Raw genomic sequence first — 24,049 nt, 5'->3', positions numbered from 1 at the left:
GTGACCAGTCAACACTTTACATGCCAACATCAAACATGAAGCATTCAATTCTTATACTTTCATTTCATACGTATCTCTTATTTTATTACTTTAATATTTTAGTGATCAATAAAAGTAGTCCATTTAAGTGTGGGTGTGGCCTTTAAAAATAGTTTGAAGATTTTTTTCACTGACTCATGAAACACTACATGTAAAGCCGATTATCCAATGAGATTAGTGTTTTTTAATGATATGGACTGTAAATGAAATTATTTTCAAAAGAACAATTACTTGTCCATAGATTGCAAAAACAGATATTCAACAATAGCTTTACTGATTATCAATGTAAATTTTGCAAATAAAACACAGTGTTAACAATAACAATACAATGACTTCTCTACTGTTGACAGATAGAATAATAATTGTAGCTGCTAAAACAATTCAAACAAAATGCTTGGCTGGGTGCAGCTTGATACAACCACAGAAGTCAAACACTGAACAGTTGAGCTAGTATGGACATGCCATTAAAGCTTAATGAAGCTCAGAATTTTGAGTATGATTATATACTCAACACGATATGAATGTGACAAGAATCAGACCCCTTATTCATAAATGGTTCCAGTTACAACCCTCAAAATTATTCCAGCCTTCATCAGAGGTATGACACTTATTGGTACTCTTTTAGCAGTAATCTATTCACTTATAGACAAGTTATTGTATTAATATCACGAAATTGCTTGTTTTTAGCCCCTCAGTCCTAACCCTCAAACTCAATACTAGCTTTTCTTAGGTAGTATGGTACCTTGTTCCTAAATGGTTCAAGTGACAACCCAGAAAATGAATTCAAGCCTTTCTTTTATGGTATGACACCTTGCGGAACATTTTTTCCAAGAGATCCATTCACTTATAATCAAGCTATTGTCTAAATATCATGAAAATACTTGTTTCCAGCTCCTTTTTTGGCCCCCAATTCCTACCCAGTTCAAGTCACAACACACCAAATAATCCCAGTCTTCCTTTTGTGGTATGGCATTTTGTGGTATATTTTTATTAAGATCTATATACTTACACTCAATTTATTGCCTGGAAACAGAATTGTCAACTAGATAATAAACAACAACCCATGGGATAACTACAGCACTATACCATTTAACAACCACAATTAATTAGGATCATATAAAAGCAAATATAAAAACAACTATCTAAGGGCTTTCCATAAAAAATCAAATTCAAAAATGCAAGTACCAGACAAATCTAAAACATCTCAATCAATTCTGACACTGGAAAGTTGTGTCCTATGTTAAAACCAGGTTGCTTACATGCACAGACCCTTAGTGTAGTTAGTATATGTATATAAAATTACATTAAAAAGGTATGTAAAATATTAGGAATGATTAAAGCTCTTGATATGTACCAGTAAACAATTTTTACAACACACATATATATATAGTAAAGAAAGTACATGTATTAAAAAAATAAATATGATGTCGTTACGTGGAGAAAAATAAAAATCATGACAATATCCATATATTTGTCATTTCTGGACATTTTGTTAGGTGTGGAGATTGTGATTTAAAAATGATTTTCATTCATGTTCTTCATTGAAATAATCATGAAAGTATTGATAAAACAAAACAAAAAATATTGGAGTTTTACAATACAAGTACTACACACAAAAGAATGAACCTTTATGCACAACACATACCATATGTTTAATGTATGACAAGTCTACAAATAAAAAATTCATGCATTATTGAAGGTTTAAAATTAATATTGAATATTTAAGCATTATATCATAGATAGTTAAGGTCAGTTCATCAATGATTTTAAAGTAGATTCGTTTAAGAAAAAATTCAGCCAAAATGTTTGCACAAATACATCTAATCTATATTTCTTCATGATTTAATAAATAAAGATTTGATAATTTTGAAAAATATGCAAGTGTACACTATTGTGTTGATCATTTTGGAGTATGTAAAATTTTGTGTATTTGAGTAAAAAAGAATGCCGGAAATTTAGCAAAAATCTAATTTTGGTGGATACCTAGTGTACTCTAAGTACTTAAGATCAAAGTTAATATTCCACAATATTTATCTGGCATTTTTAGACAGACCACAAAAATATGGGAAATTACCCAGTATAGGTTTCATAAACAATAAATACTTGAGTGCAAGCCTCAGAAAATCTTACTTAAGCTCTCATGGCTTCCCACATAAAAACTTAGCAGGAAACAAAACTACATCATACTCTATTATTGTGTTGAAGCAAAATATTCTATAGCCATATTGTTTTTCAGGCAAAGAAAATTATCATCCATTCTACTTGCTTACATGAATTGTTCATGAACCTTTCTTCACCTAAAATAGATCCAAGACAAAATGTCAACAGGCAACATTTTTTTTTGTATGGTTATAATTAATAAACCTTAAAGGTTAATGAAGAGAAAAAACATTGAGATACAAAAAATGAATGTCTCCTTCTTATAATACAAACAGTTCTCAAAAAGCTATTGTAGACCTCTAGTATGTTACTGAGATATTATAGAATTTGAAGAATAGCAATGGAAAAGACACCCATGCAAAAAATCTTTCAAATGCATGACATTTTATGGTAAATTACATAATTGTATCAACAGAATAAGTCATGGCATGCATAGTTGTTTTTTAACTTATTTTACCATCTCCTCTATCATATTTAAAATACAAAAGTATAATTTGCTAATAGCTCACCAAATCTTATTGATCTTCCCAACTGTTCAGACCAGGTAAACAGAAATGGAAATGTGGTAAAAAGGTAAAGATACAGGTGCAAATGGATTTCTACTATTTAAAAAAGGTATTAAGTATCATCTAGTTTAAATGTACAAAAATGCATAAATATTTTAACAAGATTTTTCTACATTAAAAATAACATTGACAAGTCAACAATAAAACAAGTATGTATACAACACATTCAATAAAGTACAACATCCCTCCCTAAATACTGTTAATGTATTAATTTTCATGGTTGCTAATTATTATGGATTCTGTCAAGCGAACATATTCGCAGGTATCAATTTTCGTGGATTGAAAAAATGATAAGCCTGATATTGTGTTAAAAATCAATTTCGAGTGTACTATTTTTTGCACTTTTTATGTTCACCACAAAAATAACGAAAATTAGTACACTGCGAAAATTACTATTTTTACAGTAGACTCAAAACCTTGACTTATGAGGATGCAACATTAATTAGTAAAATACAGAAGGTTTTAGAGAGTTTGCAGGACAGGTCCAGGGGACTTCCAGGCTATTGTTTGCTAATTTCTGCTCAAATTTTACATGAAATTAACAAAACCTTCCAACAAAAGGTGGGAGTTCTGACCCAAAACCCCCAGAATCTGCCACTGTTGTGCATTGGCTTGAATTCTTAATACATGTATAAAAATAAACACTTTCCATTTAATTAAATTGTTGAGTTTGTAAAGTCTTGGGAAAATTGAAACTAAATTGAAATAAATTTCCTTAGATCTTTTTATTTAACTCATTTACCTTTAAAACTTCAACAAATCTCACACATCCCACCCATGTGGCTATTTAAAACTTTAAGGTATTGTTGATCAAATTAATTAAGCTGAATTTATTTTAAAACACATTTAAAAAATAAAAAATCTAATAAAAAGGGCATATGCACTTATAATGGTAATCAACAACATTGAAGATACATGTATCACATTTAGATTTGATAAATCCAATGGTATTTTGATTTTTTTTTAACTAACTCTGTTTTTGACATACATGTATAAAAATGCTTCATTTTATATTCACACAGCAAATATGAACTATAAAACAACTAACAAAGACAAAATTGACATAACTGGGAGATCTCACAGAGGTGATAGATTTCACATGTCCACTGCACATATCTAGACCAACTCATATAATCAAACTTTTATGATCTTTTATTTTGTAGATTTTGTAAGTTTTTGTAAACATTTGTACACGTCTGTTATCAGACTTGACGGTTTATATAATGTATCAATAATCTACTGGTAAAAACTAACTTTTACTAAAGGAATGACTGTTATATGTTTTCTGTCCATGAGGAAATAACCTCAATAACATGGTGCACACTAAATGACTTGCGTAGAAGGTTTTTTTTTCAAGTGTGCACCACAGGCATTGAGGTTATTTCAAATAGACCAAAAAAATATGACAGTCATGCCTTATGATTTCATTTTAGTATCAACATTTCAGGAATAAATAAGCAAAAATGGTTGAGGACGTCACGGTAACAATACAAAATTTGGTCTATGAGATGATGGACATACTTTTTATCCAATCAGAAAGCATGTTACATCTGAAATAAAGCAATTATCTAATAAATAGAATGGATTTAATAAAAAGAATTGTAAAAATTGTAAAGATATTTTACTCTTAAAACTGCAATGTTATTAGGGAAGTCACCAAAACTAAAAAAAAAAAGAGGAAACAAAGGATTTCATTTCAAATCAAAACAGGACTGAGATATACTGTATATGACCAGGATTAACAGGAAACAAAATCATACCTATGACATGAACTAGGAAAACTGTGAGGACAGCTCACTTTGAAATTCCCTCTATCCCCACCCTTAATACCATCTAGAAAACCTGTAAGTCATTCAGATGGAAAAACAAAATAGGAGATGCACAATGGCACCATGTGATAAAGAATGCGTGAAATTTTGAAATCCATTCAGCCATTTGAGAGGTTTGAGGTTTCAACTGGGATAGACAGCCAGACAGATGGATTGACAGACAACATAATCACTATACATCTACCCCTTTCACGAAAGGGCCAATATGGGTAATAATCCAATTCTCAACCAGTTACAAAATTTTGAAAGTATTGCCCATAACAATTTCCAAGTCATAGGTTAATCTAAAAATAAATGAACTCATAATCTGTAACCTACATATATAAAAAATATTAGCTAAACATCTGATACCATTTTAGAAATTTTGTTCTAAATCAGTATATTTTTATATACATAATCAAAGCCCTATGACTTTGTTAAAAATGTTTAAGTGGAATCAAACAAGTTTGACCTTACATCTGTTAAGATACACTATCATAAAAAATCCTTGATGGAAAGCATTATGAAAAAAGTCAGGAAATCACTTGTGTGACACACTGACAGACAAACAATAGTCAATTGCAGCAATGAAGAATGAGCATACAACAAGTTAATAATTTTTTGCTGAAATCTGATAAGGAGAGTTGAATTAAAGTGATGAACAATATTCACAAGTATGCGAGATCTTTTTGATCTGTGATTTAGTTAGGACTACATGTATTTCTCTTCTTTCATTAAATGATATCAAAAGCAGGTAGTGTATACTAAATATAGAATAAAAAGTCTGTCTAGGGAGTCTCCAAAGTCAATAAGATTTTCTTTCATTGTGTTGTTACATATAATGTAACTACAAATTTAGTCAAGACAGTAACAAATATATGATTAATCATCAATAAAACAAAATAGTTAAATTGAAAAATTTATAAGTCTTAACAATATTTGAGCACCATCATCGGAAAAAAAGAGCTTTAGTCAGGCTATAACAAATACAGTATCAAAAAGAAAATAGCAGGCTAAAAAATAACCAGGTTATAAAAACATAGCACATATCACATCAATTAATCAAGTACAACAATAAAGACCATAACAAAAGATATGTTTCAAAAATAAAGATATTTGATTGGCTGGTAAAAAAAGATTGGGCATGTTGCTTAGCAACCTTATCATTTGGGTTTGTATTATGGAATGTCAACATCATGCATGGTTTTGTAGCTTTCACAACAGAATATGATCTGTCAAAAATACTTTCACAGAAATCTTTAGCATCACTGTAAATATCTGAGAACTTCTGACAGGCACTATTGGATGGACAGACATTGGTACCTGAAAAAACAGAGAAAATACTTTACACTAACTTTAAAAGACTAAATTTGAGGAAATTTATTTTACCTCCCTCTTATTCCCCACCACATGAAATTGTAAGGTATTATGTGATATCCTAAAAAAAGTTGCATGTCTATGCGTGACCTATGATGGTTTCCTAAGAAGAACATGAAAAGAAATCTAATATTATTTTTGAAACTTTGCATAACTTTTCAGTACTATATAATACAGACTAAATTGTATTTTTAGCAAAATCCAAAACACAGTTTTCGAGTGATGCCATTTTGAACATTTTGCCATCCCCTTTTTTTATTGTGAGTGCCGCTGGCTTTCCTGTCAATGGCACATGATGTCACTCCTTGTTTTTTGTGGGAGATCATATTACAAGTGCTTTAATTTTTTGTGTGACTACTCATTTTCCATATGTTATTTTTATATACATTGATGACCTATCAATTCACGTAAAAATGTATGTAGACAGTCATTGTTTCCTCTGTTAACATTGAAGCCATGCTTTAAGATTTTTTATGTATTTGAATTATCCCACTGCTGACACTTCTGTATTTTTTTTGCTAATATTCACCATTACATAATAGCCTCTTACTTAATGTTCCATTAATTAGTCTACCATAAAAATCCTTAATAAAATCTAGTAGAGACAAAATAAGACACCATCCTAAAACACATTACAAGTATATAATTAATAGTTAATATATAATTAATAATTAATATATTAATAGACTGGAAAACAAGTTTGATGAAATTAAGAACACTTTATTATTTCAGAAGAATCAGCCAGATATAATTGGGTTTTGTGAAACTTTTCTAAATCCAAATACTCTAGATAGAGAACTGATTATTTCAGGTTTTAATCTTGAGAGAAAAGATAGGGTAAAACTACATGATGATGTTGGTATTTTAGTTTATCTTCATGATAATTGAAAATTTTCTAGAAGACCTGATTTAGTAATAGGTGGCATTGAGAATTTACGGTTAGAGATCAAACCTTTCTGTGAAAGATCCTTTTTCTTGTGTTATGTGTACTGACCACCAAGTAATTAACAGATTGAATAGATAATTTTGAAAAAGAAATGAGTATAGCTATGAATATAAATTCTGATGTTATTATTATGGGTGATTTTAATATGAACTTTTTACATCCGTCTAAACCTACACCAAAATGGTTAGATTTCATTAATATGTTTCATCTTCACCAATTGATAACTGAGCCAACCAGGGTAACAGAAAATACAAGAACTTTAATTGATCATATTTATGTAAGCAATCTAAACATGGTCCTAGATTCTTCTGTTTGCAATTCTGCTATCAGTGATCATTACCCGGTGAGTTTAGTTAGAAAAGAAAAAGGACATGAAATAAAAAAGACCCATTCAACTATTACATACAGAAATTTAAGTTTTTTGATAAGGAGTCTTTTCTTTCAGATATGATGAATACACCTTTTTACCTTATTGAACAAGAAAGTGTGTCTCGATATATTTTATCGTATGTTAAATTCTGTTCTAAAAAAAAATGCCCTAATTGTAAGAAAGAGAGTTAAAAGGGAGAAACAACCAGATTGGTGTAATCATGAAATTTTAAATGCAAGAAAGCAAAGGGACAAATTCAAATTTCTTGGTATATGGTCAGAATATAGATTTTGGCGAAATAAAACCACACTTCTGATAAATAGTGCAAAACAAAATCATTATGTAAATCTTGGAAATTTATGGATGTGCATTCATAGTTTAAATCCTACAGTCAAATCTACACCAAAGGAACTGAAACTTGAAAGTGGGGAAAAAGTAGCAGACAAAGAGCAAATAACTAATGTTTTCAATGATTACTTCACTTCTTGTATTGAGAATTTAAGAAACCAGATGATTGTGCCAAACCATGATTTTCATAAACTACATATCTATGTTCAGGAAAAGGTTAGAGACTATGATCATAAACAGTTTATGATACCTCCAGTAAAATGTAGTGAAATTTATGAAGCGCTATTAAAGTTAGATACGACTAAGTCATTTGGATATGATAATATTGGGCCTAAGGTGCTGAAATTAACATCTCAAATTATTGCACCAAGTCTTACTTATATATATAATCGTATGATTGATTCAGGCATATTTCTACATTCACTAAAGATTGCAAAAGTAACTCCTGTTTACAAGAGTGGTCAGAAAGATTTAGTATCAAATTACAGACCTATTTCAATACTTCCTTCATTGTCAAAAATAATTGAACGACATATATCTAATCACTTATATGAATATCTATCTCAATGGGAATTTTTACATCAAGCTCAGTCTGGATTTAGACCTAAACAATCCTGCCAAACTGCTCTTGTGAATATTGTGGATAAATGGCTATGCAAGATGAATAATGGAAACATAAATCTGGCTATATTTTTAGACTTTAAAAATGCTTTTGATGTTGTTGATCATGATATACTTTGTAAAAAACTAATGATCTATGGTGTAAATGACAGTACTGTGCAATTCTTTAAGTCCTACTTAAAGGATAGAAAGCTGCAAGTAAATATTTTAAACACTTTCTCGTAAAAAAAACCTATTAGCTTTGGCGTTCCTCAGGGTTCCATACTTGATTCTCTTTTATTTGTTATATTTATTAATGATCTTCCTCTTGACATGCATAATACTAATGTTGATATGTATAATGATGATACAACCATACACAAACCCGGGAAAAATATTAATTTATTACAACAGGATGTGCAAGATGATCTAAGAATAGTTGAAAACTGGTGTAGAAATAACTGTATGTTTATCAATCCTAATAAAACAAAGAGTATAATTATTGGAACAAGACAAAAACTGTCAAATGTTGATATACCCTCCTTAATAGTTAATGATAAAGCTTTAAAATTTTCATCATTTGAAAAACTACTTGGTGTAAAAATTGATGATACTCTAAGCTGGAAATGTCATGTTGATCATATATGCTCTAATATTTCATCAAGAAATGTATCTCTTAGCAAAGATTAAGAAATATCTGAACATTGAAATGAGAAAAACTTTCTATAATTGGTACATTCTTCCATTTATTGACTACTCTTGTATTGTATGGAGTGGCTGTGGCTCTGAACGATTAGACAAAATTCTTAAACTCCAAAAACGGGCTATCTGCTTCATTCTAGATGCTGAACCCTTTTCTCCATCAGAACCTTTGTTCAAAAAATTAGGAATAATGAAAGTAGAAGCAAGGATTAAATATCACAAATACCTATTAATCTATAAATCTCTCAATGGGGAAGCACCAAGTTACATATCAGAAAAGTTTAACTATGTTTCAAGAAACAAACCTTATTCACTAAGAAATGCTGAACAAGGAAATTTCATAATCAAAAAAATTAAAACTGAACTTTTCAGACATTCATTCATATATTCTGGGTCTGTCTTGTGGAATAAGATACCCAAACATTTACGTAATTAAGCCACTGGCAACTCGTTCAAAATCAATCTAAAGAAGTACCTTAACACTTTTGAATAGAGTATCTTAAAAGAGAAAATTGTTGCTGCTTACACTTTTTTTTAATGTTCTATATTGTATTATCTTAAAGTGATTTGGTATTGTCAAATCAGCTTTTGTTTTTCTGTTGTGTTGTTTATTTTTAATTTCTAGTAGATATAGTTTTTGTGTGTGAGGGCCTCAGGGAAGATTAGCTTGTAAACTAACTGTGTAACCCTCTTGAAATAAAGATTTTATTATTATTATTATATATATGAAGCGAGATGTGAAGCCTCCTCCAAAGTTAAGATTTCATAATCTGGTCATGAAGTACATAAATGGGATAGTTATTTACTACAGTTGCTAGCCTACATTGTGGAAGATTCTGGGTTCAATCCTTGGCCAAACTGCCATAAAAACCTTAAATAACACGCTAATTCTATTTCTCAGACAACAATGAACAAGAATAAGTGGTAACAGCTTGATTCAAGGTTAGAATATTGTTAGTTAAACTCCCATCAAGCCGAATTCACACCAAGATAACCTGTTTCAACAAGTATGAGTGGTAAAAGCAGGATCTGTTCAATTGACCTAATATTTTCATCTTATGAAATCAATACCACACCTTGAAAATTTGTTTCAACAAGTGTGATATTGAACCTAACAATTTATGTCATCAGTCATTTCAGTCTTGATATGTCTGTAAGATATTAAATTTTTGTTCAGCCCTTTAGTCATTCTTAAGTAAAAACACACACTACACTAAACCTGATACATTATTACAGCATACTATATCCCTCCCCAGTTTGAAAAACAGGTAATACAAAAATATGTGAATAATTAATTTACCTTTGCCATGCTGAGTCCAGATATGTATTCCTATTTCTGATATGACCTAAGACATTAAAATTTAATAATTTGACAAAAATGTCATAGTAACTAATAAAGTCTTTACTATTTCAAATTTCAGTAATGAATCATCTCTATCTTCACTTTGTTGGGGAATTCATACATAATGTATTTGCCCTACACAATATATGTCTACCCCCATTTATAAGTTCAAAGGAAGGGTACCCCAACATAATTCAGTAGATCATTCCTGCAATATTCCTAGTAATGCACAACTACATATATCCTTAATACTAACTATCAAGTTTCATGAACTTTGGTACAGTGGTTTCCAACAAGCTGCACTTACAAAGGTTTGACAGACAGACAGACAGACACACTGGGCAAATATCAAAGTGGTCAGACATTTATATTTACTTTTTAAAATTATAGTACAATGAAAGAAAGTTGGATGGGAGACATTATTTCAAAGGGAGATTTAGTTTTTTGGATGTGGTCTATCAATTGGAAGTTGAGTTGACAGGTATGCATCTATCCTGGAAGTAATATATAGGCCTGTATAACTGGCTGATTGATTGATTGATTATGGTTCTTAAGGCAGATATTTTATGCATTTCGGGACCAGAATAATTGACCATTCAAACAGATCATTCTTTTTACTGGCCACAACCCAGAGTCAGATCTTTACTCAGCATTTTGGAAGTAGACCTCCCAAACCACTTGAACAGATTATTCTGACACCTAGTGAACCAGTCTCATTCCATCATCCAAAACCCAATGCTCGTGGCAGAGAAGTAGAGACTACCAATTTTTAATAGCTGGTGTGAATTGGCTGGGCATCAAATCCAGGACCTCCCACAGTCAAGGTGAGCACACTATTCAGAGACCAATGAGGCAGTTCAGATGAGATGATAGGTATTCATCTATCCTTGAAGTAAAATAAAGGTAAAACTTAATGTGGCTAAGTTCAGTAACATTTCATCAAACAGTTGAATCATTTTAGGAAGACTTAATCATGTAAACAATTCAAAATTGCATCAGACTAGTTCTTGTTTGTACCATGAATGAATTTCTATATATATAGATGGTTTGTTTAGATAACTGTTTTAAGAAATGTATAAAGTAACTTATCCAGCTGTTCAGATAAAGACCAGAATTCCTTATTTTGATCAATATGACAGAATTGACATTTAAAAGTTACACAAACAGGATGGAAATAGAATAATTCACACATTCAAACAATCAAGGACTAGTCAAAACGTTTCTCTTGATTTACTCTGAAAGTACTTTACTTTTTGGTTACCAATTTTTGTTGATTAGAAAAGAAACACAATTTCCTGGATTCTTGAATTCGTGGTTTTTAGGTTTTCAGTATGCACATCAATGGAACCAAATTTGTGGTTTGGCTTCCCACGAAAACCACGAAAATTGGTACCCCATAAAAAATATTACTTTCACAGTACTATAGAAAATAAATACTGAAGTATAATAATTCACTCAATACTACGAATAGTTTCTGAGATTTCAGATTCACTTACATTGTTGACAGACAGATGGACAGACAGGCAGGGTACCTGCATCAGTAATACAAGGCCTTAACGATAAGAAACCTAAAGGGATAAAAAGGTAAACAGAAAAGAAAGATGCAAATCTGTAAGTCTCAAAGAAAACTTTACAGTCTTTATTTTGAACTTGTGTGTGAACTTAAAAACCTTTATCAGGTTACCTTATAAATGAATGACTGAGAGTATGCTTGCAAAGATATTACAATTTGTTACATCTACTACTGAGTTAACCTGACAGGCAGGCACTGTACCAAAATAAATATACACTGTTAAGAAGATATCAAATTAATTTTGTTACAGTACTTCAGAATTTTTCCCTGAATACAATCTAGTTTCATAGCAAACTTAATTCAAAAGCAGTAGGGTAATTTCTAATCTAGTACCTATGAAGACCATGAATCATTTTCCTAAAAAAGTAAAAAATTAGGTTGCGAGACATTTGATTCAATTTCAATTGGTACCAAAAATGATTATTGTAAAGAGCTTTTAAGCTCTTTCATACATCATTCCTGCCAAGTTTGCCAAACCTTGCTTTTGTATTAGCACCTTTTAATGTACTCCAAAGTGTGTCCCGGTAGAGTTTAAAGGCAAATCTGAGCTATCCTAGCCATTTATAAGTGGATTGTTTATAGATACATTTTGGTCAACAACTGTTTAAGATTCAAAGCATCAGCACATATGTAGTTTCATAGTACATTCTTAAAAAAAAATGACCAATCAGAAGCTTTGATAGCCATCAAAGGTTGCAGCGATCTATGTCCCTGTATCAGTGGGATGAATTTAAAGAAAGAAGCAGGATCTACACCTTACACGTATTGACTTCTTAACTAAAATCAACTAATTAATATGGTGATATAGATATGGAGGTTGAAAAGCAATATCTCCCTTACAAAGGGTGGGGGTATAATTTACCTGTACTCCAATCAAAGTCTGTTTCCCAATTCTTTACACATGTAAAATCATCCCTACAATCAGCCCACCAAAGGCTACATTCTTTTTCACATAGTGGAACTTTGTAAAATCTTTCCTTTCTTGTATCCATGCCTTGCACCTGAAAACAATAAAATACAAAATGTTTTATAATATGCCAGTTTTTATTTTCTATAGTAAATTAAGTGTAACATTTTAACTAATTACTCCAAAAGGTCTTGATAGTACTATATATAGAGTTTTATTTTTTTTTTAATGTTCAGATGTTCTCCGTAAACAACGTTAAAATTTGATACAGCATGGTCAGACAACAATCAGAAATTATGGTCAAGCTACTCACTTACAGATAATGAAGACATTGTGGTGGATCAGTAAAATAATAAAACATTTATGGCCTGATCATTCAGGAAATAGTAACTTTATTATCCCCTCAATACCAATTATTACCAGTGGCATTGCCTCAGGTAAAAGTAAGTGTCTCACAGTAATAAACTACTATTTCCCTCATGATCATTCAACAAATAATAATATTAATATTAAGCTGTTACTGGCAATGTTTTCACATTATTGTTAGTGGCTTTATAGGCTGTGTGCTTAGGGTATTGCAAGCTAGACTGCATGAGTTCAAGGAAAAGCAACTATCGTGTGACATATGAATCGAGTACTATTTTGATAAAAATACAATTTAAAAAATCCAGAATTATTTTTGAACAACTTGTAGAAAATTTTTTAAACAAATTAACTAAAGGCTCCAAAGAGCCTAAATCGCTCACCTTGCGTGACCAGAAACATTCTTTTTGTAAAAGAGGCCATGTTTTTTTCTTGGATAAAATCACCTTGATTTACATTGAATTCTGTCCAGTAGTTGCTGAGGAGAAATGGTTAAATACGTTGTAAAAGGGCAATAACTCAAACATGGCTTTAAAGATTGACACAAATATTTGAACACTGGGGTATATACATGTATATACATCATTGAGAATTTTTCAGACCCTTCTATATATATATATATATACAAATCAAAAACCCCCACATTGATACTATGCAGAATACACTAAGAAACATTCTTACCAAGTTTGTTTCTAATTAATCAAGTAGTGACGGAGGAGATTTTTGAAAGTAAGAACATTAAATATAGTGAAAAAGGTAAAAACTAGAAGCCCTGTTTATCACAGGAGCCCCCACCTCATTTGTTAGTAGTGATTTTTTTTTTAAGTAAATCAAATGTGTCTGTAAGACACTAATGATGCCCCCGCTCACTAGATCTGCCAAATTAGGAACATGTTTATTTTTGTACGAATTCAGGGTCTGTTGGTTCAGCTCAATCCTTCCAAGACTTGCAATGACAAACTGTTCCAGTACCGTAACTTGAAAAATTTGGGAATCAATTTGGGGATCAGAAATTCCTAAATATATGCATATCTACATATTGTATCCTGGCCTGAAATTCTGTTTGGTAGTGTTAGACAAGTTGCAATGAAAAAAAGAGGACCAATGTACAGATTGTCGCATAAAAAATGTTTATACCCCCATAACAAATCCCTAAATGTGTTGCTTGGGATATATTTCTGACAAAAATTGCAGTCTAACTATCACCCAGTTCCGTAATATTCCAAAGTCCAATTATCACCAAGTTCCGTAATATTTCATGAACATCAAGATCCTATGACCTTGCACACCATCTTTATGTGTAGGAACATCCTGCAAAAACATTTTAGATGAGGAGATAGCCATACAAGCCATATAGCTCTATTTCTGATGAGTCTAACTTTCACCAATTTTTATAATATTTCACGAAAATCAAAATCCTTTGGCTCTGCACACCTCCATTATGTGTGAAAACTGACACCAAGTGATGTCAATAGCTTACACTGCGACTATGTGTGTGGACCAGCTGAGTTTAAAAGTTGTTAATATTCAAAACCTTCAATATGGCAAAAACATTCTGCATAATGAAAACTGTCCAGCATAAAAACAAGTGGGCTTCCTCAAACAAAGGGTTTTTAGTTTATGACAATTAACTTCTGGATAAACAATTGAATCATTAAGTATCATTTCATTAGAATAACAGGCTCATTATCATATTCTCCTTTTTCAAATATGTGAAAACTGAACATTAAGGTTGGCAAAAACATGGAAACGTCATGGTCAGATTGCAATCCTTGTTATAAAAAAATGCATATTTCCAAGGTCATTTAAAAAAAAAATTCATATCAAATTTTTTACAGGTATTGGCAAGCTCCACTTTCAATATACATGTATTAAAAAGTAGATCACCCAGCACATGCAATATGAAAATATCTTCATGTAAGCTTTTAAATATGTACTTTATCTTACTCCACAGAAATAACCAGAATGTTTGCTAACTAATGCTGTCTAAAGGTTATGAGGTAATATTGCCTGAAAGCATATGTTTTCTAAGGCTATGATATAATGTTGCCTGAAAGCAATATGATATTATGGAATGCATGACAGCATGTGATAAATTATCAGTTATATAGGGAAACCTGTCTAAACCAAACCTGGGTAAACCAAACATGTCTAAACCAAACCTATGTAAACCAAAAACCTGTCTAAACCAAACCATTGTAAACCAAATCTGTGTAAACAAAAACCTGTCCAAGCCAAACCTGTGTAAACCAAACCTGTCTAAACCAAAACCTGTCTAAACCAAACCTGTGAAAACCAAAACCTATGTAAACCAAATCTGTCTAAACCAAACCTGTCTAAACCAAACTTATCTAAACCAAAACCTATGTAAACCAAAACCTGTGTAAACCAAAAACCTGTCCAAACCAAACCTGACTAAACCAAACTTATCTAAACCAAAACCTGTCTAAACCAAACCTGTCTAAACCAAAACCCTGTCTAAATCTTTCTTTTTTCAGCCCTTCTATATAAGATTCTAAAAAAATCTATAGTCCAAAATATGTTTGGTATAGACAGGTGTTGTAGGATTCCTCTTTCCATTCACCCTTGGTAAGTGCAATTTTGGTGTTGAAAAGTTGTTAATAATTTACTTCTTTCCCTCTGGCAAATAGAAATCTTCAATTTAAAAGGATTTGTTAAGGACCAGAAAGCAGACTTCCATTGAGGAAAAATTATTCTTCATCTGGAGTTTTCCCATGGAAAAGATTTTCAAAGATCTTAGAACACGGAAAATGTTGTCTGAAGGCTCAGCCTGCTAGGGGAAAAAGGGCAAAAATCATCAGATTTTTTATTCAGAAAGGTTTTAACTATATATACTTTAAAGTATATAATGAATCAAATTATCATGTAATTGTTGAAAAAAAAACATTTAAAGGCAACATGAAGAATGAATTCTCTCAATATTTTGTATTCATTTTCACTCTTTGACCTTGAACTTTGAGGAGTATGACAAATGAAAATCACCATAATTCCAGTATTTTTAAATACTAAAAGTAAAACAAGCTTGAGAAAATTCATTGATTCAAGACTGACTAAAATTTTCATATAAGTGCTCCAAAAGGCATGCTCACTTGTTCATTTCATGTCAGATAAAAAAACTAAAAAGAAAGAAATAGATCAGTCCAATGGAATAAAACACCACTATATAAAAAGAAGTTAAATATTGTTATAAGTTTGTTTACTAGTTTAAAGTTTAAATTTTTTTTAACATTTCTGATTATTAAATCCAAAAATATATCTAACTACTTAAATTTGGCCAACATAAAGTAAAATTTTTCAAACCCAAATGAATAAAAAAATAGAGGCTCTAAAAAGCCTAAATTGTTTTAATAAGCAGCATTCTATTTTTAAAAGTGGCCATGTTTTATCTTGGTCAAAATTCCTAACACTCATACCTAAGGAACAATCAATTCAATTTTCATTAAATCTGTCCAATAGTTTCAGGGCAGAAAAATAGCAGAGTCAATAACTCCAACATGGCTATACAGATTAACATGCAAATTTCACCACAGATAGATCTCATCATGCGGAACATTTTACCCATGTAAGCATTTGGCTAAACCTAATAATTTTGGAGATAAATGTGAAAAACTTCTGTCTGACCCTATGTTCTATTTTTACTAAAGGCGGCCATATTTTTCAATGGATCAAAAATCCCTACATCATTTCTATGAAGAACACCATAAGGTACATTCATAACAAGTTTGGTTCTAATTAGTCTGGTGGTGTCAGAGGAGAAGACTTTTGTAAAAGAAATAACATCAAGAATAGTGAATAAATGTTGAATTAGGGCAATAACTCAAACATGGCTGAACGGATTAACCAAAAATATGACCACAGATACATGTAGATCTCATAATGATGAACACTTTTACCCTTTATAAATTTAGCTTAACCTAAGGATTTTGGAGATAAATGCAAAAAACTTCTGTATGATCCCTATGTTCTATTTTTAGTAAAGGCAGCCATGTTTCTTGACGGATCAAAAATTCCCCACATTTTTTTCTATCCAGAATACCCTAAGAAACATTCATTACAACTTTGTTTTAATTGGAGAGTAGTTGCAGAGGAGAAAGTCTTAAAAATTGTTAACAATGACAATTGACGACAACAACAATGACGACTACTACAATGGACACCAAGTTATTGTAATAGCTCACATGGCCCATCGGGCCAGGTAAGCTAAAATGTTGTTGATATGCAAAACCTTCAATACGGCCTGAACATTCTGCAAAATAAAAACTGTCCTGCATAAAAATCAAGTTTGGCTCCTCAAACAAAGAGTTTTTTTTAGTTTATGACAATCCACCTCAGGGAAACCAACTATCATAAAGTATCAATTCACAAAAATTACAGGCTCATTTGCCTATGTACCTGTAAAATCTTTCTCAAATTTTAGTTGGAGCTTAATGCACAGACAAACCTTTGTTTCAAAGTATTTCACAACAAATAAAATCATTAGGGAGACAATTTATTAAAAAAAATTAACAGTTAGCAAGGTCAAATATTAAAGCCATGATAAATACACTATACTCACTCTGTATAAAATGAGAAAGAATTTACAGTTACATATGCTCCAGCTTATCAAACTGTACTTAGTTTACAGTCAAACAATTACAATTTTGTTTTGTTTGCTTGTTAGGGTTTAACGTCCGAGCAGCAATATTTCAGCTATATTCAGACGATCACAACAATTACAGTGTTCATGCTGTTCATGCTCAACCAGCAAGTAACCAACATTTGGTGAACATTTATAGAACCAAGGTATTGACCTTTACCAACCAAGAACCAACAGTTGGTGGAAATTCATTAAAGCAATGTACTGACCTTTACCAACCAAGGTCCAACATTTGGTGAACATTCATAGAAGCAGAAGTTTTGTATAAAATGTCCTCTACACATTGATGAAATATTCCTCTTCTGATAGCAATGATTGATGTCAAAGTTTTGCCACTTTGGTTGTTTCTGTATAGATCTGGTCGTGTTTTCATAGCAGCAATTTCTGTCTTTCCATTCTGAACACTAAAACAAAAAAACAAATGGGTTTATGTTGTAATACAAGTAAAGGTACCAACTAAGGAGAGCTGTTGTTGTACACCAAACGTTTGTCTCACCTTCCCCAATACACAGCTAGTATCATATGTTAGTCAACAGTAGCTTAGTACAAATTGATATGTAAAATAAAACAAAAAGTTGCATTCATACAAATGTACTGATAAATATTATATTAGAACACCTATATTTGATTGAAGTTACAAAAAACATGTGTTTTTGTTTACGTTATTGATGTTGATTTCAACAACATGTGACTTACGGTCCACTCATTTGGTAAGTTCCAAGGATAGATTAATAGCAGGAAGAACCGTGACGGTAAACAGAGTGTATTTAAGTAGTTATTCGATGCTCTCTCTCGGACAGTAAACTTCAGTTTTTCACCCTCCCACCAACCCTATTATGTATTGAGTCTAAGTGTATGTATCTTTATGATTGTTGACTTGATATTGGTTCATATTGTAATAATATGAATTTCTTTTGTAGAATGTGATTTAAGGTTGCTGCAGCAGCTAGGGTCATGCAGGGTTGGACACTTTTTTTTGGCAAAATAAATAAGCTTTAGTGTACTGTCAAGGCGAGCTGTTATCCAAATACAAGTGTTTGTGTTTTATCTATAAAATAGTTTATGATTGATTGAAGTTACATTAGAATATAAGTGTGACAGCTTACTTTTGTATATTTTATTTGTATAATGTAATACTATACGAATTTTGATAAATTGATTGAGGCAAAGAGAAGTAAAAAAGCCCTACATATCAGAGCTATTTCAAAGAAAGTAATTGTGCTCAATATGAGTTGAAATAGACTCCATAAGCATTTGATGATATTTACACTAACAACATTTTTGTGAAGACAAAGGGTGAGGAGCTACATGTAATTTGTAAATAATAGACTTCTAGCTCACCTGACCATAAGGTTGACCTGGTCCTGGTGTTTTCTTTTGATAAATACCATCCATACATAAGTTCATATAATCTTCTGCATCTTTAATATATGCCAATCTGTTGTAACCATCAACATGTTTTATGATCATAAGTAAAAGTGCTGCTCTATACATCTCTGTGTATTCTAATAAAAAAAAAGGAACAATATATCAGTTGGAAAGACATGCATCTAAACTGAAACTCTTGATATTTCTTGCTTATTTGCAAAAATAAATTATAACATCAATTCATATTTTTGTCTTCCTTTAATCAGTGTATGTCTTTAGCTACTAGTGCTGTACCCAAGCCTAGTAAAATGTAGTTTAAAATTGCCTATAAAGTGAAGTTGTTGAAATTTGTGATTAAGGCTAGTGGCTGAAAAAGTTTTGACAGAAACTATAGCCAATTTTTTTATACCATTTATTTGCCATTCAGTCATTGCAAGAACATATGCATAACTTTTAATGATATTTTACAATATACATGTAATGCAGACAGCACAAAAACGTTTTAATATGTAGCTAACACTGTAGTCTGAAAAACAGTGGTTAAATACCATAATCATTTGAAATGTATCATTTCAGACAGAATAATTTTAAACCATTAAGTTTCAGATCCCTACAAATATGGGGAATAGTTCATGCTCTGTTCTTATTAATAAATTATCCAAATATATTAATTATGCTCCCATAGAGATTTAAATGGTATAGAACTTTTTGCCCCTGACGAAGACCATAAGCCCGAAAAATTTGAACCTCAAGTTATTTATTTTAATGATTTTTTATTTGTATTTCATTTATAATTTATTTGCATTTTATTTGTATTTTATTTATTTTATTTATATTTTATTTGTACTATATTTGTAGTTTATTTGTATCTTATTTATATTTCAAGTTCTCTTATACCTTTTAAATGTGGCTACTGGTCACTTAATTATTATTCTTATTTATACTAAACTGAGCCACTGATTTTTAATCTGAACCTAAGGCACACTGTTGTGACCATGTCCTCCCTTACAATCCTTGAGAATTAAGTTTAGGCTTCCTGTATACATGATACCTAAACACATGATAAATGGATGCTTCTGTTGTGTTTTTAAATGCCTCTTAGTTTGTGTTTAAATACAGGACGAAAGAACAGTGAAAAAAATAATAAGTAAAGAAGGAAAAAAATAAAAAAATGTTTTATCATATAAATAATACATTATTGATTTTTACACGTAAACTTTGACATTTTTTTATTATATTCTAGTGTTATGAGAACACACCCTTCCTCAGTATTTTCATCATAACTTTGTCATTATGAATTTGTCAATTTCATAAGTTATACATAACAGGGAGTGTATATTAGAAAGAGAAGTCACTTGTAATAATCTATAAAGAACACTGCTGTTACTATTTGGCTGTATATTAGCCAATTTTCTCAAATGTCTCTGTTGAAAATAGAGTAATTCCGCTAATGATGTTTGTAAAAAAAACACTGGATTGATTTTGATGAGCGATGTATCAAATTAAAGAACGAAGATTGTAGAATGGCAACATATATTTTTTTATTTATGTAAAATAAAAGGTAATATAGAAGGTAAATATTTTGAAGTTCAAATATTGGTCTTCTTAGACAAATAAGCAAAAAATTCACTTTTTTGAAGGTTCATAAAGGATGATATTTCATTGAGTGTTTGCGAAAACTATTGCATTTATTAAAATTGAAATTAATGTCAAATGAAAGAGAAAAATGGGCTATTATAAAAAAATGTGCTTTGCATAACTATCAAATGATGACTAAATGAAATTACCAATGTCATGAGAAAGAAATATCAGAACTTTCATTTTCATAAACTATACCCCAGTAATCTGTTAATCATTGTCTTTCTGTTTATTTAAACATTTGAATTTACTACCAATTAAAAGATTAAAGAAACTTCTTTAAAATGGTATGATTTTACTTAAATAATAATGAGTTTGAAATAATTAATTTTAGAACACACCTTTCCTCATCCTCCCCAGTCAGGGTTTTGATTCCATGTTTGAGGGAGCAAAAGTTGACTCAAAACCCTGACTTGGGAGGATGACCCTTCTTCAGTATTTTCATCTTAACTTTGTCATTATCAAATTGTCAATTTTATAACATATAACTATGCATAATCCTGAATAATTTTTCCTTCCCCCAGTTATATGCATAATCAGTATAAAGATGAGATGGCACAGATATTTTTATACGTTATATAAACTTTGTTAGGAGCAAGGAGTTAAATGTAGAAGGATTGGAATCTTGCACACTTTTACATAATACATTAATAAATATGTCGCGTGGGGTGATTAGCAGCCAGATTACCCATGATGCATTTTGTTGATGCTGAGCGTGCCCTGTTAATGGTGGACAATTTACACTGCATCAACATTTTTATCACATAAAATGGAAGTATTCTGACCCAAATGGTTTGAACAAAATTTAAATATCCCACCATAAGTTGCCTCTAGACTATTTCAATGCTTTGATTTGATCAATATCTGCATTCGAGACTTTAATCTCTTATCGAATTTTCAGCCTGGTCCCACCTTTGAGGGCAGTCTTTCCCTCCTCATTTATAATTTCAACTCAAACTTTCGAACCCGATCAATTGTCCTGAAACTTGTTTAAAATTAATCAAAAATGGTACGAGGGTGTATATAAGGAATGTTATAGCCGTAGCTTTCCCTACTTTTGTGATATAAACGTTTATTTTATTTGTCTTGGTTTTGACATCTGACTGCATAGCCCCACCTTCGAGGGTGGTATCTCTCCTTATTTAAAACTCTTTCTTCAAAACCCGAAATCATCATAAAATTTATTTCAAATCAATCAGATATAGTCCAAGGGTGTATATCAGTTTTAAAGCCGTAGTCTTCTTTTCTTGAGTGATATCAACGCCTTTATTTGACCTAATTTTGACGTGATTTGTCGTAGTATAGTAGATAAAAAACAAAGCTAATTTGAATGATTCAAATTCCTCCCTCATGTTCCCAAATATTGACTTAAAGCTAATTTTGTTCAAATAGTATGGTATTTATTGGTATATATAAGAATTTTATTTTGGAAAACCATGTACAATGTAGATAATCTGCATTTATCAAGTCCTGACATTAAAAATGGCAAAATCCTGCTGATAGTGATCATGGAGGCTACAATGCTAATTTGAATTTCAAACTCCTCCCTTGAGGTCCCAAATTTTGACTTGAATTTGACATTTTTACCACAAGAAAGTGTGAGATTCCAATCCTTGTTAGGAGTGACTAGTCCCTGTAATATATATAAAGTCTTTGTATATAACTAAAATAAATAATTATTTCTCTTTCCCTCTGTACCACAAGTCAAATGTAACTCTTATAGGCTTTAAGTTCAACCAGTATAAAGACTGGGGAGGCACAGCTATTTTCATACATTATATAGACTTCGTTGGGAGCAACAAGTCTCTGTAATTTAAAGTTCCTGTTCCCTTAGAATATTTAAAGGCAATATAAGGCCAAAAGTTTGGACCTCACTCCCTGTATTTCAATGCATTCCTTTTGTTTTGTTTTTTTTTTCTACGACCCTTTAAACGTGGCTATTATTCATTTATTTATTATTCTAGAGACGTCCAATTACGGTATGCACTGTCACTGTCCGTTGTTGTTACACAAATTTAACTAGCTTTTTTCTTTATGTGTAACATATGCTATAGATAAGTGTAAATAAATATATGCCTACAGTATATTACTTTTCAACAAAACAGAAATATTCGTAAGACAATTTACCACATAACCCCTGTACATAAAAATTGTCAGCTTGTGTAAGTTAGAGCGTTGTTGGTAATAAACACTACCTGTGAGTAAGATTAGTCTAGAAACCACAAAAAAAAATCGGGATTGATTACTTTTTCTGTACGCAACGACCATACATATTTACGAAATTACGAAAATTTCTGTTATTTTCCATTAGCACCAGTTCATCAACTATAACTGTTGGTATAAATAACCTTGCATAATCAAGCCATAGAAAAAATATGAGAAACCGTTTATCGCCAAGTTATTGGAATTACCAGCGGGACCAATTGTGCACCACTTATTGCGGACCTCTCTGTACTGTTACGAATCCCAATTATGGCTAAGATAAATAAAGACCTTTCAAAACAACATTTGGTAGAAAATATTAAATAACACCTGCAGATGTTTAGAGGATATTATAGCTTTAAACAACGATGACTTCAATTTTTATATTAAAGATATATATCCTGTAGAACTGTCTTTGAATAAAGCTAATATTGATAATAAATCATGTCCGTTTCTTGATCTTTGTATTCATATCGATAATTGTATTTTTTTTTTTATTATTTTATACTAAAATTTACGATAAGAGCTAGGGATAATTTTCATTCCATATTGTCGACTATCAATTTTTATATGGTTCGATTTGCTCGTATTTGTAACAATGTTTCGGATTTTAACGAAGGAATCTTTTTATAACCAAGAAATTACTACATCAGGGTTTTCGATATCACCAGCTCGTGAAAACATTCACAAAATGTTTCAATGGATACAAGGAACTCATTCTCAAATACAGATGTACTTTTAAAGAACTAATACGTGCGAGTATTTCTTACCTTTTGTTTTACGGTAACATTCTATACAAAGCACGGAAAGCTCGATACACACCCAATAGGCTAATTCGTGAGAGATATAATTATGATGTTGTTGTCTAATCGTTTAGGATAGCATTTTTTGGTATTAACATTGATTCGCTCCTAGGGTCTTTACATAGAAATTAAAACACTATATTTAAAACAGGTTTTTGGCATGACATGGGCTGTCACAGTGGCCAGATTTTAAATGGAGAGGGTTGTGATAACGCCAAAATACTTTAACCCCGTCGCATATTTTTTTTTTTTTTTTTTTTTTTTTTTTTGCGCCTGTGCC

General features: G+C 31.2%; 1 protein-coding gene across 5 annotated transcripts; it reads right to left on the bottom strand.

Annotated features, from left to right (window-relative positions):
• Nucleotides 1–296: 296 nt before the first annotated feature.
• LOC148604900 (folate receptor beta-like) lies at nt 297–22,970 on the bottom strand. Of its 5 annotated transcripts, none has more exons than XM_088550496.1 (6): nt 22,892–22,970; nt 19,100–19,263; nt 17,968–18,162; nt 12,694–12,832; nt 11,755–11,826; nt 297–5,896 (listed from the first exon to the last, which is right to left on the bottom strand). In XM_088550496.1, the coding sequence occupies exons 2-6, from the start codon at nt 19,250–19,252 to the stop codon at nt 5,628–5,630; spliced, it is 828 nt and encodes a 275-aa protein (XP_088406622.1). In that variant the 5' UTR covers nt 19,253–19,263; nt 22,892–22,970; the 3' UTR covers nt 297–5,627. The 5 variants fall into 5 exon arrangements, with proteins under 5 accessions (XP_088406622.1, XP_088406621.1, XP_088406625.1 ...); XM_088550495.1 differs by having other exon boundaries at nt 22,855–22,946; XM_088550499.1 differs by lacking the exon at nt 11,755–11,826 and adding an exon at nt 10,217–10,262 and having other exon boundaries at nt 22,855–22,943.
• Between the last annotated feature and the right edge of the window lie 1,079 nt (nt 22,971–24,049).

Source organism: Perna viridis, chromosome 10 (assembly GCF_037379345.1).
Source record: "Perna viridis isolate PV_CMFRI_1.1 ecotype Kerala chromosome 10, ASM3737934v1, whole genome shotgun sequence".
In the NCBI taxonomy this organism is placed as follows: domain Eukaryota; kingdom Metazoa; phylum Mollusca; class Bivalvia; order Mytilida; family Mytilidae; genus Perna; species Perna viridis.
This window is presented reverse-complemented; position numbering and strand designations above follow the sequence as displayed.

Excerpts from the sequence above, each read along its gene's own strand:
- LOC148604900 (XM_088550495.1), bottom strand. The coding sequence starts at position 22,909 with ATGTACAGGGGTTATGTGGTAAATTGTCTTACGAATATTTCTGTTTTG. Across the intron at positions 19,264-22,854 it reads TATTTCTGTTTTGTTGAAAA|AATACACAGAGATGTATAGA; the intron begins GTAATATACTGT and ends TTTTTTTATTAG. Across the intron at positions 11,827-12,693 it reads AGACTTTGATTGGAGTACAG|GTTTCTTATCGTTAAGGCCT; the intron begins GTAAATTATACC and ends TTATCCCTTTAG.